This window comes from Telopea speciosissima, chromosome 5 (assembly GCF_018873765.1).
Source record: "Telopea speciosissima isolate NSW1024214 ecotype Mountain lineage chromosome 5, Tspe_v1, whole genome shotgun sequence".
NCBI lineage: Eukaryota > Viridiplantae > Streptophyta > Magnoliopsida > Proteales > Proteaceae > Telopea > Telopea speciosissima.
The window spans coordinates 53,107,673-53,130,688 of NC_057920.1; the positions used below are offsets into that span (position 1 = coordinate 53,107,673).

General features: G+C 38.8%; 1 protein-coding gene across 1 annotated transcript; it reads right to left on the reverse strand.

Annotated features, from left to right (window-relative positions):
• Positions 1-13,057: 13,057 nt before the first annotated feature.
• Positions 13,058-22,468, reverse strand: LOC122663069 ((R)-specific enoyl-CoA hydratase). Its single transcript, XM_043858776.1, has 3 exons — positions 22,112-22,468; positions 13,530-13,645; positions 13,058-13,424 (listed from the first exon to the last, which is right to left on the reverse strand). The coding sequence occupies exons 1-3, from the start codon at positions 22,466-22,468 to the stop codon at positions 13,328-13,330; spliced, it is 570 nt and encodes a 189-aa protein (XP_043714711.1). The 3' UTR covers positions 13,058-13,327.
• Between the last annotated feature and the right edge of the window lie 548 nt (positions 22,469-23,016).

Below are 23,016 nucleotides of genomic sequence, written 5' to 3' on the forward strand. Positions count from 1 at the left end.
AAATGTCAAAAGGCATCTAACTATATATTCTTTTTTTTTTTCTTTTTTTTTGGAGACAGGAGGGGTTCCGACTTTAGCCCGGACTAAGCATCTATATATTCTACCTCATGAACAGATGATATGCCCATTCTGACCATTGGATTAGAGAGGACATGTTCTAGATTAGCGACATGTCAAATCTTAAGAGTCTAATTCAATCAAGGATAAAAGATTTACACAACGCTAGCTTAATTTCATATTGCATGCAAACACCCCTCATAAGACTAAACACCGTGTCCGTGTAGGGAACCCTCTCAATTGTAGTGTTTTCCCATAATACCCCTAGTCCAATGCATGAAACTACACATTGTGTCTGTGTAGGGAACCCTCTCCCTTCAATCAAATACCCCTTTTGTATTACCACACATCCTGTGTATATCCATACATGTGTATCAGTACACTAGACATTACTGTGCAAACGCCCAACTCTATGTGGGCATAGACAGTTCGGATAAAATAAATGTAAAAATGGATGACTTAGATTTATATTTTGACTGGGACCCTTTTTTCTTTGTTCAAACCATAATAGCAAAAATAATTATATACAAAATGGACGGCTATATCTTTTAAGAGAGAGCGTTTTTTGTGAGGGAGCGCAAGGGTCACACGTGTATGGCAGCCAGCCAATGAGAGCGCGCGTTGATATCTCAGCGAATAGAAATTCCACCTTTCATGAGGGGTGGGGTGGTCATTTCCACACCCCCCCCCCCCCCCACCCCCAACACACATACAGTCATACACACACTCACACACAACATTTTCCCATCTTTTAATGGTCCTTCATGGAATTTTCCCTATATACTGTATTGTTTTACCAAAAATTAACATATTCCCCCCCCCCAACATTAAGTAGCATTGGCTTACGTACAAGTCTCTTGACTTGCGCCGTATAATCGGACCCACTACCCATAAGCTTCCGTACTAAACATATTCATGAAAGAGACACCAAATTATAATTTATACATATTAAAAACTAAGCCAACTTAAGTAGGACCATTAATCCCCTAAGAAAGAGAGAGAGAGGGGGGGGGGGGATTGTTAAAGCCATATAATATATATAAGAAGAGATTAGAATGGAGAGAACGGGCGAAAGTGTAAGAAGGGATTGAGAAGATTGAAGGATGTTGGCGGATGAAGAGGCAGGGTCCATGTGGGTTGTAGGGACTAAGAAGCATTGGATCCTCTATTTTTAGTCCTTTTTTTTTTCAATTAAAATTATACATAAGAAAGAGAGGGTTTTTGTTAGAATTTAGTAATTGAGTGGGGTTATATGCTTGCTCCATTACTTGTGTTCTTGTGAGGGATTCATAGAAACTAGAACTACCAAACGACACATTATAGCTACTTCAAACTTTAAAGAAGAGAGAGAAGAGAGAGAGAGAGAGAGAGAGAGAAAAGCCTTTAAAATTGAAGCTTCCATGAAAGTTCAGGTGCTGCATAGAACAACCATATCTTTTGGGAGATGATGGCTCACATAATGGCATTTGGATATGGTTATACGTACAAGAACGTACAGAAGGGATGAACTTGCGGACTCAATCAAACCAACCTTCCCAACCTTCTTCGTCTTTCCCCATCTTCATATGGTTAAACCGCTAGCTGCCAGTACTGAAAAGACTAGGAATGCCCATGTGAGGCCCCTGGTGTCAGAGGACCCATGCTATCCATTCTTTGTTCACTTTGGTCAAAAGAAGAATCTAGAGAAGAAGTGTTCACAAGACGGAAAGAAAGCTGTCACTGTGTAAATGGGTATTTGGGTTGTCACACAAAGGAATTGAAGTTTCTTTAGCAATCAAAGGAATCTATTTGATGCATGCCCCTTTTTTTTTCTTTTTTTCTTTTTTTCTTTTTTTTCTATCCTATCCATGGTTTGAGGTATTGGTATCAAGGGCGATGCATACCGGTATCACTAGCCATCTATCCTAATATTGTATAAATACTAACATAATGTATTAGTGAAACAGTACAGATAAGGGGTAAAACAGTCAAAAACCTGAATTTTTTTTTAAGAAAACCAAGGGCAAACTTGTCCAATACTGACCAATCCATATCGGTATCATATCAATTTTGAAGGTGACCGATACCTGATCCGATATCATGCCTTAAAACCATGATCCTATCTAACTGCCCAATGTGACTTTAATTAAAAGGGGGAGGGAGGAAAAGAGGCTGATATAAAGGATAATGTCTCTCACAGAATTGAAGTAGGATGGCTGAAATGGAGAGGTGTTTCGGGAGTGTTATGTGACAAACGCATGCCTATTAAGCTTAAGGAGAAATTCTATAAGACAGCAATAAAATCAGCCATGACTTATGGGGCAGAATGTTGGACAATTAGGAAGAGTAATATAGATAAGATGAGTATAGTTGAGATGAGGCTGTTGAGAAAGGTGTGTCGCAAGATCAGTAGAGAGAGAGAGAGTAAGGAATGGTTGTCTTAGAACCGAACTGGGAGTTGCACCAATCCAAGAGAAGCTCCGTGAGAGCCGCTTGAGGTGGTATGATCATATACAACGAAGCCCTATGAATGCACCGGTAACGAAGAGTGACCAAATTCAGTTTGATGGAGCTAAAAAAAATAGGGGCAAGCCTAAATTGACTATTGGAGAAGTGGTAAGAAGGATATGCATGTGGTAGGACTTGATCCTAGTATGACTATAGATAGAGTTGTTTGGAGGGCAAAGACACGTATAGCCGATTCCTTGTAAGGGAATGTTCCTAAGATGCTGCTTTGCCTACTGCTTGGACTTCTTCTTTTATTTTTTATCTTTTTTACTTCCTTTTACTCCTCTTACATCTTTTTAATTCTCTTATTTCTATTACTGTCATAATCTCTTTCAGATCCATGTAGCAGACCCCATTTAGTTGGGATAAGGTTATGCTTGTTGTTGCTGTTTGTTGTTGGAGGAAAAGATGACTCATGGCATAAGGTGAAGGCCGGAGAATAGAACCCATGGCCTCCTGGGAGCCTGCCCAATGGAACTTTAACTACAAGGGGAAGGGGGGAAAAGATGCCTTCTGGCACAAGGTAAAGGCAAGAGAATAGAACCCAAGGCCACTTAGGAGCCTACACTCTACCGATAAAGCATCAACCGACTTAAGCCAGATTTGGTATGATTTCTATTTCTTTTTCGGATTGTTTTCATAAAATAGTCAACAAATAGATTTTTGGTCAAAAAATAAATTGTTTTGGTTACATCAATTTGAAATATTTCAAGAACAAGAAATCCATTTAGTAGTTCAATTTCTGAGAATAGATTCTCTATATTTCTTCAGGAGAGGGTGGCCATGGCCCTGGTGGGTGGTGGTGTGAGTGTGACCATTAGAAGAAAAAGAAGGGCGGTGTTTATTTTTAACATGAAATTACTGGTTTGCCCATTAATTTAACAGTATACTCATTAAAGAGTAAGAGTGAAATCAATTCCAATTTCAAAATTGAAACAACTCCTCAGTTATTTCAGAATTTTCATTCCATTTGATTTCTATTCACTGAAATACGGCACAAAAATCAAACCAAACAATTTCTGAAATAGAAATCACCCCATGAATTGAAATAAAAATCATACCAAATCAAACCTAAACAAGCAATTGTCTTACTTTAATCATTATAACTTCAACACTTATTGACACTGAAGTTCATAACAATTTTAAGTGAAATAACTTAATGGTTTGTGTTTATTTAGTCGCAATGGTTTCTAGATGAGAGGAAATTAGTGAGAGAGGACAAATATTACTATGTTAGCAGTTAAATGGTAATCACAAGAAGGGATGTGCCAGAAATTTGATCATATATTAAGTTCCCTACTCAACCACCTTTAATAAGTTTGATCATAAGTTAAAAAAAAAAAAAATCAATTCTTCTATATTTAGTATGAGGGCAGGCCTCGATGCAACGGTAAGGTTGCTCCATTGTGACCGAGTGGTCACAAGTTCGAGTTTGGAAACAGCCTCTCCACGGAAGCAGGGGTTAAGGCTGCGTACATCATGACCCTCCCCAGACCCCGCAGTGGCGGGAGCCTCGTGCAGTCGTGCATTGGGTTACCCCCTTTCTTTTCTTCTATTTTTTAGTCCTCTTTGCCAAGTGGTTCTCTTCCTTAGGTACCTCACCCCTTCTCTTTTATTCTTTCTCCCGATTACTCAAGCTTTTCCCTATCTACCTCCTCTCGAATGAATAACAAATTTCAATTCATGAAAAGGCCAAGCTACAAAAGAAAGAACTGCTGAAAAGAATCAGAGATTATTTTCTTTAGAAGGGGGTGGTTGTGGAAGTGGGCAATGGCCTGAATGTAACGACCCAAACCCACCTGAGCCCATGACCAAATATGGGTGAAGTGCAGCTCCCTTGCTACCCACCCTTGGCCAACTCCTCTGCTAAAGGAATGTGAGATCTAGTGCTCCATTTGAAAGGTATTCAAAGTCAAGGCAAGAATTCTTCCATATGGAACCAAGTATAAAATCCAAGGTTTAAAAACTAAAAATCAGTAATGGGATCACGCTTCATCAATTTCGATTCAAATCAACTCGGAATGAATTAGCCGGTCTGAATTTAACTCTATCAGAACTTGTTTGAAGGGTCAGTCGATTCCAAGTCGAATCACTCAATTCTACCAATTCTGTTCCGATTTTTTGAAACCTTGATAACACCTGCTTTGCTATGCACCCTGGCTAACATCTCTTACCAAAGGATTACAAGATCTACACAGGGTGTTCAAAGATGAGGTGAGATAGGGTGTCAAACCATCGATCTCGACTGGTTATGGTTATGGTAGAGCTGAGACAGGACATTAAACTTTTCGGGTAGAAACTAAAACCGACCAATAAGGGTCTCTCTCTCTCTCTCTCTCGTGAGGGGTGATATGTCATAAATGCCCCTCCCCTATTGTCAGATCCCAAAGGGGGTTCCCTCATTTGCCCAAAACTGCACTCAGCAGTGTAGGGAACCCTCTCCTTTAAAACCCATACTATATGAGATTTCTTGCATTGTAACATATACCTTTTCTATCTATATTCCAAGATTAATAATGACATGTGAATTTGCTAACTAGGCTCAGACTCAGGTGAAGGTGTTGCTACAACGGAACTTGATCATTAGGTAGTATATATTGGAACAATGTATATCTCACTATAAAGTGATTTATAGTTCCTTCTGTGAAAGGATACGGCAAATCCATGCTTCACAGAAACGATGAAAACAAAACTGACTCAGTTGTATTCCCTGAACAAGGCGTGCCTTCAATTTTCAGCTTTCTAATACTAACAATCATTTCTGGCATTTAATCTTCAGAATTTGTATCAACATGATAATAAAAAAAAATTGGCATTACCTGGCATCCCCTGATTGCCTGAGATTCAGTCAATCACCATGCTAGCTAGTGTCTCCGGCAAAGTTACTCTTAGTAAATAATGTATCTTAGAAAACCTGAAGGTCTTGAAGAAGAAGAACAAGACCATTGTACTACGTGAATGCCTACAGAAAAAGTGCAAAAAAGCATGAAAATTTTGGAGTTCATTGCGCCCATGTACTCCCCCAACTAAAATACCTATTTTATGCAATGATCATGCATAATAGCTTCATTGGTCCACATTTCTAAACTTTCACAAATCATACTTCGTTTTGAGTGTGTAGAGTAAAACAGAATCCTCAGCAGCTAATTTAAAATCTCTAATCAAATTCACAAAACTAACTCTCAATATAACAGCCAAAAGTGAGACCATAATCTTGGTGATGAAAATATGCATCATACAAAATTACCTGCAAACAATTCTCCATTTCCTTTGCTTACCCCCAAAGAGATGGCCAATTCACGATTGTTGGAATATGTGTATTGCATTATGTTTTGATGATGATTGTCCATGAGATATTAGGTAGTGTAAACCGAACACACCATAAGATTGGTGAATGTTTAAATGGAAGTCGAACATTCACAAGGCTTGGTAGTGACAACCAAGCTGTGTACATGATTATTATTTAACATGCTTGTGTTAAGTGGAACCATCTCAATGCATGTCTATATGATGAACTATGTTTCATTCCAGATGTGTGACAATGTGTAATTGTTAAGTGATGTCGAACATCCTTCCAGAAGGAAGATTGAAGTTCATCAAGCATCTCACAAGTGGAGAAGCAAGGCAAGTAGACTCGAGCAAAGATTAAAGATGTTCAAGCAAAGATGATCTCTCAAAGAAGTGACAAGAAGAAGGATGCTTGTGGAACCAAATTGGAAGCTTCATCAAGTCTCAAGGAATTATCAAAGGATGAAACATCAAGACTTGAAAGCATGAAGCTGAAGACAAGCTCCTTACACATAGGATCTTGTGTTTAATTTGTGTATTCTCCTATGTGTATAGTGTTAATGGCCTAAAAACCCACTTAAAGTTACTAAAGACCTTCAAAGAACAAACCCCAAGTTAGGAGGTTGACCATAGTGACTTAACAGTAGAGCAGCATACCAAGGATCAATGTCACAGATGATAGGTTGAGTCGCTTAACAGATATTTTAGGATATGCAATGAAGGATTGGCCCTTCAAATACTCGGGACCCCCTCTTGGGGATCATCCAAGATCAGATGCCTTCAGGGAACCAGTCATTGAAAAGGTGAGTAAGAGGTTAAATGGATGGAGAAAGAATTACTTATTGATTGGGCGAACACTCAATTTGATCAAACTGGTCATGCAAAGCCTATCAATATACTACTTTTCATTGTTTAAAGCACTGGTAAGGGTTTGCAACAAATTGGAAAAATTACGAAGGGATTTTTTGTGGAAACCGCATAAGATAAAAGAGAACATTTGATGAATTGGAAGGTGGTGTGTCAAGAGTAGAAGAATAAAACGATAAGATGTGGGTTACTGCAAGTAAACAAAATGATGATGTTGCAGTAGCGTTTCCGTGGACTTGCAAAAATCCATTTGGAAGCCTAGACCAAGATGAACTGGGTCCAAATTCAGTTTTGATCCAGTAGGATATTTACAGGTTTGATTATTTTTTGAGATTATCTTGTAATCATTGTTTTATCGAAAGTAGGGTAACGTAGGAGATTGGTTTCTTGGTTTGAAGTAGTTACCTAGTTTACTAAACTTTCCATTTTTAGAATACGTATAAAAGTCTTTTTCTTTTCTTATTTATATGCATGTAATGGGTGGAGATTATTAAATGAATGAGAATGGAATGAATATTAAGTTTTGATTTTGATTGTGCTTGCGTGGCTGTCGCCCCCTCCCCCTCTTTCCTGCATTCAGAACTTCCCATCGCAGGACTGTTTTCAGTCCCTCTTATCCCCCTATTTTCTATTTTCTTATTTTTGGCCCTGTGACCATTTTAAGAACTTGCAAAATATGAAACTATGGAGTATGTTTTGAGTTCAATCTTTGAGCTAGCTTAAAGTGCATGTTTTGATTAGTATACATGTGTTTTGGTTTGAGCCAATTCGGCCTCCAAACCCAGATTTAGTATTTCTCTTTTTAACCCCTGTTATGGCATTTCAGAAATCATAATAAATGTCAGAAACGCAGAAAATTCTTCAAAACAATACGGGATGCTCCTTTCATTATGTTTGATTTTATAGGCTCAATAGCCACTGTTTTCTATGCATTTCATGTTGCGACTGCTCCCCATCCCCTTAGGACATAGATGTCATTTCTAGATTTTAATGCAAAAAATGAGAAAAATAAAAAATAAATCTGCACATACTATTTCTATGGTTTGTAATCACATAGCATAGCATAACCCACTGTTTATTATGCATTTGCATATGTGAATCATTTTTTATCAATTTAAATGCATTTATTTAATATATCACCTGTTTTCCATAAATAGGGTTGATTTGCATCATAAAATCACTATGACATGTCCATGATGAATTTCGGCCATCTCAGTGTTTGTACATATCATCATGAACTGTGCATTTTAAAAATGTCCATGCTATTTTCTAAAAATGCATTTCCATTTCTGCCCTCCATGCACATTTTCACTAGGTTCATAGAAAAAAATTGTTTTCTAAGGTTTTCTTAATCTAAGAAAATTAGGGAGTGTTCTCTGTGATATTTCACATAACATAGGACTATCCCCTTCAATGGGTGATGTCAACTTGCATTGTATTTTTGCATCTTTCTACTTTAGGAGCATATTGGTAATCTCATAAGTGAAAATCCAAAAAATATGATAAAATCAAGAAAAATATTTTTCATGCATTCAATATTGTTTCGAATGATTTTGGAAAATCTCCACAAGCATGCATACTCATTCCAGTCATATTCATGTGTAAAAGGCACTTTTGTCTTCCGAAGGCCTTTTTGTCATTTCACCAAGCGCAAGCCCAAAATGATTTTCCATCACCAAAACTTTACATATTTTTTCCATTTTGAGATGTTTAACAGCACTTCCAATTTTGTAATGATTTCAAATGAATGTCCTAGCACTTTTACCATTTTACCCTCTAAGGGTATTTTGGCCATTTTGCAGCCAAATTTTATTTAAGGCTCCACGAGGGGTCTTGTCACTCACTTGCATGTTTTAACCTTCATAAACTAGTTTTAAGAATATAATTGCATTTTTAAAGGTTTCTAGCACATCCCACACGCCATTGCCCTACAAGGGCATTTTGGTCATTCAGCAATGAATGATCCTAATCTTAGTTGTGGGATCATAGGACCTTCCATCTTGGCAGTTTAGAGCATTGGGGATCATTCCCTACAGTTTCCATGCATCATAAGTAGCGTGCACCATCATAAGTACATTTTCAAGCATTTTGGTACTTTTACCATCTTGCACTATTTTGACATGTGAATATTTCCAATAAGTCATATGCATATCTCTAGTGTTATTCAATGGTATCTCAATCCTTTGTGACAAATGTGATTTCATGCACTTATTTCATATTTTGGCCCCTCTAATTTTGGTCATTTCGGCCCTCAAAGTTCATTGCCATTCAAATAGTATGTCATTCTTCATCATGTTAAACCTAGTTTAGGTTTTTAATCATTCTGCACAGCTAACCTAAGGATGTCGACCATAGAGTTAGGATTTCTATCTTAGAAAAATGCATCAATCAGATCAATTTTATAGGACCTGTAATGTACTTATTACTTAATCACCTAATTAGTAATTAGGATTAAGACATTAATCTTGATTGGCCTAATTAGGCTAATAAATCTCAACCAAGATAAGTTAAATGTTTCAAAAATTAAGTTAACCAGTTGCATAATACGTATAACCAACAAGTGTATAGCAAATAATGTGCCCGTTAGTCGGCCGATTGCTGGGTGCCTAACACCTTGCCAGCCCGTAACCTGACACTTATCCAAAGATTTGGGTCTGACCAACCATTGAGTCTTAGAGTTAATTTAGAGCCCCTTCTTTGATCTTCTATGAAGGAGGGGCACCATTCATGGGTCCTAAACCCCAAATCCAGGTGGCAACTCTCATTTTCCATCTCCACACCCCCCTGGGGCACCAGACCTTCGTCCATTGTACCCACAACTGGATCTACTATGCAATCCATCATCAACTTCATGGTATATTGTGATGAGAGGATTGTGTTCCTCAAGCCAGTTGATGCATCCGAGGAAAAGAATGGTGCAAAATATATTTACAACTTACTGAAGAAGATGGTCCATGAGGTGGTTATAGAGAACATTGTCCAAGTGGTGACGAATAACGGAAATACTTCAAGAAGGCGGGGAAGAAATTGATGAACAAAAATAGATACTGCCTTTTTTGGATCCCTTGTGCAGCCCACTGCATTGACCTTATGCTGAAGCACACAGGGAAGAAGACATTGGTACAAAGTGTGGTTGAGAGGGCAAGACAAGTGACTGCATTTGTATACAACCATGGATATGCTCTACAGCTACTGAGGACCAAGTGTGGTGAGAATTTGGTTAGGAAAGCATTAATAGATTAACCACCAATTACATTGCCCTAAAGAGCTTGAGACAAAGAAGGTAGAACTCAGATCTATGTTTGCCTCAGAGGAGTGATTTTGTTGGAGCGAGACGGGTTCTCCAGAAGAGCTACCCAGTCGAGCATATCTAGTAAGCTATTCTGGCACAACCTGAAGAAGATCGTCACATTACTTGAGCGGTTGAGCCTAGGGTGAAGGTGTCAAGGCGGTCAATTCCAAGAAGAAACCTACCCTACAAACAGTTGTATGCAGCAATGGAGATGATGAAAGACCATGTGGCAGCAGTGATACCATAGTCCAAGATCGATGGGAGATGCAACATATCGATATCCACTGCATGGTGGTGGAGACAGATATGCGAGCCTTCGAGAGGAGCACAGGCAGAGGTGAAGCCAGAGCTGGAAACAATCCAATTCACAGGAGAGAGACAGTTTGATCATGCTACCCAAGATGCCGACCATGGTGCAAGTGTCCCTACACATGTAGAATGTACCAGAGGCTCACACTACAAAGGGGGCCAGATGAGGAACATGACAGTGTTGACATGGAAATTTAGTTTGTTCCTTGTCTGACACTAATGCAGATTCATCAGCAAAATAGGCTTGTTTTATTAGGAATAACTCTAGGGTTGGGTTCTATACATGTTGGGGCTTTGATCCCATGGGTTTTCTATGTAATAGGCCACTTTTATGGGCCTAAAATATGGGTAATTAGGTTGCATACGAGATTAGCCCTATACTTAGTTTATTTTCATGTTTTTAATGTTTTAAATCGAACCGATCCAAAGCTGGTTTGAACCAGTGGTTCAATTTAAGTGATTTTATTAGTTTTCCTTTTAGTTGTTTAGTTGGGCTGGATTAGGACTCTATTTTGAGTCTATTTCAGTTTCCTAGTCAGTTTAAGTTAGCTAATAGGTTAAGGATTGGGTTAGGCCTTTCTCTTTTAGTGTCTAAGTCTATTTTTGAGTCTTCTATATAAGTTTCTAAGGGAGGCCGACATTGAATACGAATTTGATTAATAAAAACTCAGCTTTATGCTTGCTACCTTTGTTGCTGCTGTTGCTCCTTGAGAGTGTTGCATCCTTGTGGGTTTATCCAGGTGGAAGGGATTGGTGGATCTCCAATCGACTCCTTGCATCGTGAAGATCGGGAGGGCTGCTACTTGTCTCCTTGCATCGTGAAGATCGGGAGACCCCATTATTCACCTTCAAAGCTGCTGCCATTGAAGATCGGTGTTCAAGTAAGTACTTCACAGTTTCAGCAATCACCCTTCTTCTCCTAATCCTCTAAACCCGGCCCCATCAATCCCCATTGCTGATACTCAATCATTACTACTTTCCTCATCCACCATTAATACCATAGATCCATTAGAACCCTAAAACCTGCAACTATTCTTCTTCCCTTCTAGAAGGTCACATGCAAGGTGATTTTCGTGAGAATTCTGCCCAACCAAATCTAACCGTTAGAACCTGCTAAAAATTTGATCGAATCTTCCTCAAACCCTAAGAGAGACTCAATTCAAATTTCAGCACCATCCACCCGATTGTCTGAAATTACAGTTTTACCCCTCTCTCCTACTTCCACTAGAAAACCTCCATAACTTCAAATCTGTCCATCAGTTTCCAACAAAACTTTCAGCATACATCCCTTACATCATTATTGACACTCGATCCAAGTTTCATCAGACCCCCACCACCCTAAACCCTAGAATCCCCTTCTCCTACCTCCATTAGGAATTGTCTCAAATAACCTTATCTTGCTGTCAAACTCATCTAACCTACTTCCATTCACTCAAATATCATAAAACATATACCATTAGACTTCCCTACACCTGCCTATCATTACCATATAAGACAACCCTAACCTAAACCTAACTTTAACCCTAATTTTGACCTAAAATTCAATTCTGCCCAAAATTGCAGAATTTCAAAACTCATCCAAACCCTAACTTTTTTATACAATAATAGCCTTCTAGACCTGCCCATTAATACCCTATAAACCCCTTTCCCAATATCCAACCCTAACCCTAGTTTTGCCCTAAATTACTAAACCCTAACTCAATCGGCCAGCCTTTGTGTGTGACCCCATTACCCTGGTTCCTAGTGGGATTACTCCTACCTAGGACTACATTAGACACACTTGGAGGCCTCAGTCTAGAGGGTAGTAGTGGGTTTTGGGCAGTCAAGACAGTAGCGTGCACCATCATTTCCCACAAAAACATCCAGTGTCGGATGTGGTGGGTTTGATCAGCATGGTTCTTCATCATCTTCATTCTATACAACTCATGATGATCAGTCACATGGTGTGGCATCTTTCGTGGATAGCATCTTTTCCTTCCCAGGCCACCAGCAGTCCTATTAGTCTAAGTCCACCGAGCAACTACAGTGGAGGCACGTTGCATCATCTTCCAAACTCGGTAATCTATATCCGAGGTTGGGTCACCTAGAGTATGTGGATGATGAGACATATCAGGCTGTTTTGATGGACTTCGAGCATTTCTTCCAACATACCATGACACGGCCATCTTTTGTGATCGAGTTCAAGTCTGAGAAATGATTTCATCGACGGCAGCAATCTTCCTCATCTTTCGAGCTCGCTCGGAACTCTATGTGATATTGACATATAGTAGGAGACTAGGAGGAAAGCACCTTTGATGTGAAGTCAACTTATGATATAATATTTTGATATTTATATTAAACGATTTTTCTCCATTTATCACTTGAAAATGCAGATTTTAATTGGTTTCATCATATTTTATATGTTATAGTACTAAATCATGCGTAACATAGGCCTATTTTTGAGAAATATACAGGCAAGGTATGGTGTACACTACCAACCTAGGGTACAAAACCAAGCTAACAATTTAAGTGTGTTTTTCAACAATCCAAAGGTTCTATTATGTTTAGGGGTGCTTAATTAGGCTATCTGCCAAGTTTCAGCCCAAAATATGGCCGTTTGACCACCGAAATGGTCAAACAAAACCATGCACCAAAACCTGTAGGATTTCGGCCAGGTTTTGGTTGAAATCCGAATTATTTTGACTTCTTGAACCTTGATTCACAGAAAACATGTGATCAATTTGGCTTCAAATATAAAGTGGGAATAACTCTGTACCAGATACAAAAATAATAAAGATATGTTGCGTGCTAAATAAAAAATATGCATTCCTTGTAACATGTTACTCAAGCATTAGATGTATTATTCTGATTTTAGTATACCTCTGGGCTCTGGTCAATGGTCAGTAGTCCTGATTGCATGCAGAAAAATCGATGCAACTCTTTATCTAGCTTCAATAAAAGGTACAGGAGGCAATCAACAAATGCAAATGAGAAGGAAAATTCTGGCCAAACCGCCAAAGCCATCTTCAATCAGCTGGTACATTGCTCTCACTCATCCACGGCTAGAGTTGGCAATGTGGCCATAGCTTCACCATCAAGCACAAGAAGATTCCCACTTTTAAAGCATTTCGTAGAGAATTTTACTCTGCATAATCGAAAAATATAGATTTCTAAGAGGAGTTCAAATAGAACACACAATAAACTGGAGGAAGATAAAGCTTATGAAATCATGGTAAGACAGGACACATACATGTATCTCTCCTGGTTTTGTCTTAGATTAACTGCCTGAACCTCAGCCACCACCTCATCTCCAAAGTACACTGGCAACTTAAAGTGCAAGCTTTGTGAGACATACACAGCTCCAGGCTACACATCCAACAAATGGATTATTTTGAATTACCAGATCTCAATGGCTAGGAAGAAGGTGCAAGATAAAAAAGCATTTCCCAAAAATGTTTATGCTCAACAAAGAAGAATTTAAGTATGCCGATTACAACAAGAAAAAGCATCATGAAAAAAGAATGTTGTAATGATTGTTTCTTGTTTTGCACAGTGAAATCACCAGAGGTAAGATTTTTGGAAAATATGGATGTTGGGGCAGAAAATAGAAGTCTGCTGTGTTTTGCACTCCTGAAGTCCATAGATGGTTTAGGAGATCTTTTACCTCTATTCTTGGCATGAGTCCATCAAACAAATATCTTCACACCCATCTTGTTAGGTAAATCCAAATCTAAGTATTTTCACTATTTTCTAGGCTGGGGTCGCCAACAAATTCTAATCTTGGGAGCCTTCATTCCTCTCTCAAACTGGGGGGCATTTTGCATGCAATTTAGGATTTTCAATCCTAGATCATAAATTGAAAATTGACTGCCAGGATAAAAATTGCATTTGGATGCATTGTATTCTGGACTGCAATCCTACAGATTTATATTGAAATTGTTCTTTGGTTGGCCTTCTTTTTATTGGTTTTATAAGCTAAGCGCTATTTACATTAAATAATACTAATCAATTACATTCCATGACAATTAGATTTATGATCATAATTCTAACCTTTTAACCTCAGCAAGCATGGACATCAAATATACAACAGATCAAAACCATTAGTGACATGGGTTGGAAACTGACACTACAACCAACAAAATTGACTAGCTCTTTGCAAGCAGAATAGAATCCAAGTAGCAACTTATTGAAAACAAAATGGACTTAGGAACAGGGATACCATATCCAAGCCATTTGGCGTGAAACGTGGGTAGGTATTTTGCTTAAACTGGCCCTATTATGACCCACAGTAGCAATGGGTCAAATTTTACTATAGAAATGGTGATGTAGATCAAAGCATGAAGAAAAGGGCAAAATTATTGTTCACATGGTACTGTTCACATGAACAGTGATATGGGCCCCAGCTGGGCAGCTGGCTTAGAGGAGTTGATATTAGGTTTTATTTTATTAGATTTTTATTTAGTTTCCTATTTGAGTTGTAAACCTAATTGGGAATCCTAGTTAGACTCTAGTTTCTATTTTTGTTGGGAAACCTAGTTGGGAATCCTAGTTAGAGTCTAGTTTCTATTTTTTTTGTCAAAGCCATTAGGATATATAAACATTGTAATCAGCTCTTGAGAATCCACGATTTAATGAATAAAGTTATGTTGCTGTTTGCAACGCATTGTCCTGAGAGAGGCTGGAAGGGTGAGATGCCCAGGCTGAGATAGTCAACCCCTCCTTACCCTTTCCCCATTCTTATATGTTCTCCATCGATTTCTGATCCCTACTCTGAGTTTATTTCCTGTGCACAACTAAGATCATCCAAATTCCCAGAAATGCTGCTGAGATCATCTACTGAAGTCTATACTGAAGTCCCCAAGTGTTGCTATCAAAGTTGCTGATATGACAGCCAAATCACACCTGCGGCTGGGCTTTGTTTCTATTTTCCTGCTGCAACTTCAAGCCTGTGGAACTTGAGATCCAACCATTGTTTTCCAGAAATATTTGGAGGACAAACTTCTATCAATATCCCCTCCATTCGATTCCAATTTGGGTTAGATCTGCTAGCTGGTTTGAGTCCTATTCCTTAACCTTCTAATTCTGAACCTAGTTTCTAATTTCATTAGTTTGTAATACCTCAGCAGCTTGTAACCCCTTTGAGACTTCCAGGGTTTGATAAGCCCTTAGAGGTCTACTTTCGGTTGGTGATTAAACCCCATCTAGTGACCATTATTTAGGGTTTGAATACCTACTGTTTTCCCTGAGTTAAACCTACTGTTTACAAATCTGATTTTGGTTTCTATTATTGTCTGCTAGTCCGAACTTGGAACCTGTTGGGTTCAATTATTGAGATCCTGCTTGGGAGTAGGTCACTGTGACTTGGTCTTACATTAAATGAGGAAGGAAGCCCTCCTTGTCAAAAATGCAAGGTGAGAGCAAGAATATGAGAGTACTAAATTCAATATTCATTAAATTTGATATCCCAACAATCTGTAATAATTTTAAGTAAATAAAATAGTTTATAACTTTTCAATAAATAACTAGATAAAATTATACATCTTAGAACAGAAGAAAAAAGGCATTTGTAAAAAAATAAAAAGAAACAAAAGATGTAAAGCAGTAGAGGTGAAGAGGAAAAATAAGGGGGTGGGGGGGGGGGAGGGGGAGTGAGAGAGGAGATTGCATTATAAATCAAAGCCCCTCTGTATGGGGAGCTGAAGCAAACTGTCGGGAGGAACAGAGGAAAGTGCGGTTCATAAAGAGTCAGCTGCAACCTCCCATGTTTGAGAGGAGTTGGCTGGGTTTTATGAAGTAGGGACTTTAGCAGGCCATTTTTTCCTTGCAGGAGAAGATTTGCATATTTCTTACGCAGAAGAAAATTCTCCGCAGAGGAAGACACTGAATCTAAAGTTTCAAGCATACTAGGATACAGTCAACACACACAGAAGCAGAAAGATAGAAATAGTTCTGCAGCTGTTGGGCCACTACAAATTGTGACAATTGGCCAGTCATCACCGGCACTATCAAGTTGCAGTTCTAGCACATGTAAAGAGAGATGGATGAACAAGGAGGTCAATGATAAACAAATAAAAAATATCACCTGTTAAGATGAATTATTATAAGTAAGCAGGGTATTTCTGGTATTTTAGTATTTTGGGTTGGTCAAGGTATTTATTTAATCGTCGTCATATCTTTTTTACACAGATATATAAGTAACTTCTGAGGGGTGTCACATATGGTCTCTGAATGTTTGTGGTGCTGTCTCTGATCTAGTAATGCTGCACATATTGATGTAGATCGAAGCATGAAGAAGAGAAGAGTCAGGAATTTTTTCATGTGGTACTGTTCATGTGAACAGTGTCACAGCCTATATTACCTTGATGGGAATCCTTCTAGAAGACCCAAGTTGAAGACTAAAACTGATGTAGATCACAAGTCCATAATCAGCCCAGCAAGGTTGTGGATTCGACTGCTGTGAGAAGCAGCCTGGTCTGATGATGTGGCAAGTATTTGCTGGTTCGATGGAGCATCACCTAAGGCAGCCTCAGCCCAAGCCCAAAGTGAAGCATGAAGAAGTTAAAAGACCAAAATACTGTTCACGCACTGTACATGTGAACAGTGTCACAGCCCATATTTTCCTTGTGTGGAGATATTTCTTTGAAGATTTTGTGGACCCATCAAGTGGAGAAAGATTTTATCCTAAAGCTGCCATAGTTTAGTTTCTATTTTCAGTTTTAGAAAGTATATTAGGTACTTTCTTATTTTCGTTTGTTTCTATTTTTGTTTCCTTGCTTGTTTAGAAGGCTGAACTATAAGGCCTAGTAGTTTCCAATTTTAGTTACCTTCTATTTTAGTTAGGATTTAGTAGTTTCTATTTTCCTAAGTTTCTATTTTAGATTAGTTTCTATTTTGGAAAGTTTCTATTTTATTGTAAGCTTGCCTAAGCTATTAATAGGCATCACATTATAATGAAAAAACAGAATTGGAGAATAGAATTTGTGGCTAAGCTTACCATCGATTATGGGAGAAATTCCATATTTCAACAGCTGGGATAGTTGTGGGTGAGAAGCCCATTCCCCTACCCCCCCCCCCTTCTTTTCTATATCCCTTTCTTCTTCTTCTTCTTATCCTTTTTATGTTCTTCTTCATATGTAACAGAAAAGTAGCAATAAAAAAACAAGAGTTGCAGTTTAATTTGTTCTTTTCATTGTATCGATCCTGCTGCAATCGATCTCCCGCTGGTTTCACTGGTTCGAGGTCGACTCTTGCATTAAAAACACTGTTCATGTGAACAATGTCAAAGCCAAAATTGGCCTTGTTTGGGATTGATTTTTAGAAAATCTTGTGGGCCCATCAAGTAGAGGAAGATTCTATCATAATGCTGCCATAGGTTAGTTTCTATTTTCAGTTTATATTAGTTTCTAATTTGGTTATCTTTGCATGTTTAGAAGGCTGAGTTATAAAGTCTTTAGTAGTTTCTAATTTCATTCAGTTTCTATTTCCATTAGTTACTATTTTCATTAGTTTCTATTTTCCAAATAGTTGCTAAGTTTTAATTTATATTTCTGTAGCCCAGCCTCAGTCTATATAAAGGCAGCTATTGTACTTGATTGACACAGAATTAATGAATGAACTTTTGAGGCAAATTGTTGCACTCGTCTATTGGAGTAAGACCCCTGTTCAACAGCCGGGATAGCTGTGAGTGAGAGACTCAGGCTGAGAAAGTCATTCCCCTACCCCTTTCTTCTATCTTTCTCCCTTCTCCTCTTTTCTTACCCTGCTCGATCTCCTTTAGTACTGCTGCTACTAATCTGTGACTGAACAACTGCTGCTGCTTCCTCTTAGATTAACACAAGTGCTGTGAAGATCCTTCGAAGACTGGTGCTATTCTCCAAGCATATACAAAGTTGTTGCTGCTGCTACTTCCATTCGATTGAAGACTGCTGCTGTCCTACGAGTTGATTGTTGCTGCAACTTTAGAGCCCCATAACTTCACAACCTTACATCCCAATCTGCTGGGTTTTGGAGTATAGAATCACACCACCTACCACCCCATTTGATTCCAGTTCTGGCCTATTCTATTGGCTGGTTTACCCCATAGCCAAAACCTTCTATTTTCATTCCACCATCATACCTTCATCTCTGTCCATCAAAACCACATCAAAATTGCAGCCGAGCCTCCCCTCAACAAGACCTCCACTCAATCCAGATTTGAGCCCAAGCTGAAGGTTGGTTTGGCCTATAAGGCTTAACCTTCTAATTTGGTGTTGCTTCCATATCTCCCAACTCCACCACCAGAATTGAGTGAAACTTTCAGCAGTGCTTTCCCTCCATACAAGCTTCAATCGATCCAAGTTTGGTTGCATCCCCATCGCTGGTTTGGTTTGAAATCCTAACCTTCTAATTCTGCCCTTGTTTCTAACTTGATTTTGTGGGTTATTTGGGACTAGTGTTCTAGTCTTACATTACATATCTCCTTCTATTTGAAGGGCATACTACCGAATTGCCCTCAAAAGTCATCCACAAGTACATGTGGGTTTTAAAATACTAGCGCTTCTAATGTTGGAAAGAAATCCAAATTCTCCATCTAGGCTTCAGGATTGAACCATTGAGTGCAATCATAATCCTGGCCCATTTTGTATTCTCAATCCTAGAATCCTAATCCTGATTGAACACCAAACAGAGCCTGTTCGAGTTGGATTGGGACTCTGATCAGGATTGTGATCTTGGATGTCATACCAAATGCCCACTTGATAAAATCTGTGGCATTGGCTCTACCAATATATGGATATCTACTTTTATACTCCTGATGCAGATCGAACCAGCCCAAGTATTGGCCAGTTTTGGACCAGGAAACACTGTTCACGTGAACAGTGTCATAGCCCAAATTTTCCTTGTGTGGAGATACTTTTTAGAAGATTTTGTAGGCCCATCAAGTGGAGAAAGATTCCATCCTAATGCTGCCATAGTTTAGGTTCTATTTTCAGCTTTAGAAAGTATATTAGGTAGATTCTAATTTCAGTTTGTTTCTATTTTTGTTTCCTTGCTTGTATAGAAGGCTGGATCTATAAAGCCTTAGTAGTTTCTATGTTCAGTTTAGTTTCTATTTTCATAATTAGAAGTTAGTACTTTCTATTTTGTAATTAGTAGTTAGTTTCCATTTTTGAAATTAGAAAGTCTTCACATCAACCTAGTTGTTGATAGTGCTATGTAACCGCATTCAAAGATTATAAATAAAAGCCAAGGAGGGGGGCCTAAGAGCTACACAGTTTTAGATTAAAAAAATTTCAGTCATAATTGCATGCCATTGCTGCTGCTGCTCTGCTCCCCAGTCAGTGTGCCTTGTGGATCTCAAGGTGAAGGGATTGGGGGATTACCAATCGACTCCTTGCATCTGTTAAGATCGGGAGGCCCTTTTTTTTCTCTGCTTTCAAGCTGTTTCAAGTTGCTTCAGGCTGCTTCAAGCTGCTGCTGCTAGATCTCTGAAAATCCAGTACGTTACTTTTATTTTCTTGCAATTTTCCTTCTTCTTCGCATCTGCCAACCTAAGCCTTATCATCTCCTTACACTCGACAGCAACCCCAGCTCCACCCTTCCCTCAAAAAACCTAATTCCCCTCAACCCTACAAAAACCCAAAACCCTAAAATATTGCCTAGACCTATCTAGCCACCCAAACCCATCCATCTCACAGCCGAACCTCTCCCCCACTGCTCTGAACACTCAACTAGAAACCCTACCCTGAATGCCCATCCTAAACCCTAATTTCATCCCTTTTCCTATTTCCCAAAACCCAAAACCCTAACCCTCACTTTCTGATTTTAAATCTTCACTCAAACCTCACCAAACCTATATCATTAGGCTTCTAAAAACCTGCCTAGCTTTACTAAATAAAATCCCACCCCATTACCCTAAGGCTAACCCTAGTTTTGACCTAATTTCCTCAAATCTGCCCCAATCGGCCAGCTGTTTTAGGAAGGTCCTGGTTATTAGCTCCTGGTGGATTTATCATCTATCTAAGACTACATTAACTCCTCATCTCAATTTTACAAAAAATGGAACATTACATAACAAAGTCGGAGGGGTGATAGTGCCAATAGGAAAGCTGTTATACTATAAAGATGGCCTCAGGCTCTCAGTTGTGTCTTAAAAAGACAGATTGGTTAAAGTTTAGAACTTCCAAGAATTATTTACAGAGTCCAATACTCAGCATGCTAAAGCCCCATGAATATTATTCAAATCCGCCATCTTACAGGCAAAAGGTAGGCTAATGAAGCTGGTTCAAGAGGCATACAAAGAGGGTTGAAATTCTTAACTAAGGCTTGGACAGGATCTGCAATGATGGATCAACTATTAGAAGCATGCAGCATGCAGATATCATGGCCTCCTTCATTACGTTGGTTTATTATTCATAGACCTCAGTTAGTCGCTCCTTATTCTGTGTAAATCCAAGATCCATTCTCCCACAATCGGGAGTGGGGAACGTACCTTTGATCGGAGAGTTATCCACAGAGGAGACAATGGAAGCTATAGAAGCTGTAGATGTATCCAACTCCTTAGTAACTGGCAAATATATTTGGTTCTTAAGTAAAAGAGGCATTCATACTGAAGCTCTCTATATCAATTATCAAGCTAAACTATGACGGTCCACTGAGAGATTTTAATGGGCTAAAATATGGAAACTTAATTGCCCCTAAACCCATTCTTTTGTTCATTTCAAAAACTCCTTGGACTTTTCCCACTGGTGACTTGTTCTGTATCATTTTACCCAAGAATGGTATGACTGGGTTTGGCATCTTATTATAAAGTACAAACAACTCTAAGATCCCAAGTTTCAAAGAAAAGGCAGATTGGAGGCTTGTATCATGTATGAATTGTACCAAGCAAGGAATCAGAAGTTCCAGGAAGAAATTTGAGCACAGTGCCACAGTAGTTTGCCAATTCCACTACACAGTTGGCTTGGATTAACTTAGTCTGCTACTGTTCATGGAGACCAAACATTCTTCAGACAACTAGTAACAATTCTGCAAGTGAGAACAGCTCACCTACAAACGTGCCTCAATGGTCACTCTGCAGTTAGTACTATGAATTGACTGTTTTGGAGTAGGAATGCCAGGGCACGAAAAGATATTTAGACTAAAGGACTCCTTGACATTAGCATTTCTGAACTGGATGCTTACTGATAATTGTTAGCTCGATGGAAAAGGCATCTACTTGTTCACGGAGAGTCTGCATACTGATATTAGACCAATAACTCTAGTTTTGATAACATGTATTAGACCAACGACTTTAGTTTTTGTTAACATGTTCAAGTTCAACAATGTACCAACTACCAATGTCACTCGGAATTAAGTGCCTCTTCTTAAGGCCAAACAAGGTACTTCTTCCCCATCTTGTGGATGAATAAATAAACAGTTAGTACTCAATCTCATACCGACCTCTTAGAACTAAAATTGTATACCATTTGCAAAGTGTTGGGATGTTGAGAGCTATAGAGGTATAGTCTCATCAGTTATCTGGGACCTTGGAATATACCCTTGGTCATCTCCACCTAATGCCTTAAGGTTTTGGGTTGGACCCCAAGTGGTATTTTGTAGCAACATATGTTTCATTCACAATCCTGGAGTATTGCTGCAATTAGCTTATAATGAAGAAATGGTGGCAAAGTGACTAGTTTATGTTTCATTTGGGTAAGAAAACAAACAGCTAGAACCCACGCACAAACTAACCATTTCTGATTAAAATTTCACTCCTTACCAGATTTGAAGTTTAGTTGTACAAAACACTTTCACAAGCCCAAAACTTTGTTTCGTAGAATCCAAACAAAATATAGAGACTGCTAATATACTTACGAAGTGAGAAGCAATGATCCGAGGGAAGAGAGAAGCAACAAGCAGCCCATGAACGAGACGATCCTCGAATCCAGCATCTCGGGCACTTTCTGAATCAAAATGCAATGGATTGACGTCATGGCTCAGCTTCGAGTACCCAAGAACATCCACATCAGAGAATCTCCGGGACTGTCTCAAAACGTCTCCAATTCTCAGAACACGAGATGCAGTGGATGAAGAGAAGCTCGGTCGACGGGAGGAAGATAGAAATGGAATGGGTTTCCAAAACAACCTTCTGAAAAGCATTGTGCGGTTGTGCCTTTCTCGAGTCTGGAACATAGTTAGTAAGTTCGGGAACGCAATAATACGGGTATGCATGTGTACGGAAATTAAACGGACCATACGGCAATAATACTTTTCAAAAATCCGGTGCAATAAAACGTGTATGGCAATGCTACGGTACGTGTTTAAGACGGTTGCACTGTAATACAGGCATATATTCATTATGCAACAGGCATGTACACCTAATAAACACAATAATATGTAACTGAAAGTTTGATTAGTTTGATAAAAATGGAGGAATGAAGCTAAAGATCAATTCTAATAACTTCAGTGTGCACAAGACACTCCAATCCTTCCTTACCATTATCAGGTAAAATCCCGAAAACCATAACCATTAGTAGAGAAATAAAACAGCCAGCTACAAAGAATAAATGGGAAATGCTAACAGATTGTTGATCCACCCTAATTCCTTTATGAAGGTTCCAGGTTTTAACTTTTATCAGTAATTGGCGCAAAACTTCCATCCTCAGGGTAGGAAGACATGGAGATAGGCGGCCACTTTTTCTTAATCACTATGTATGTGTGAAGTTTTTAAATTATGAATCATCAACCTTGAGTAGGAAAGGGTCATTGCAAAGATGGTA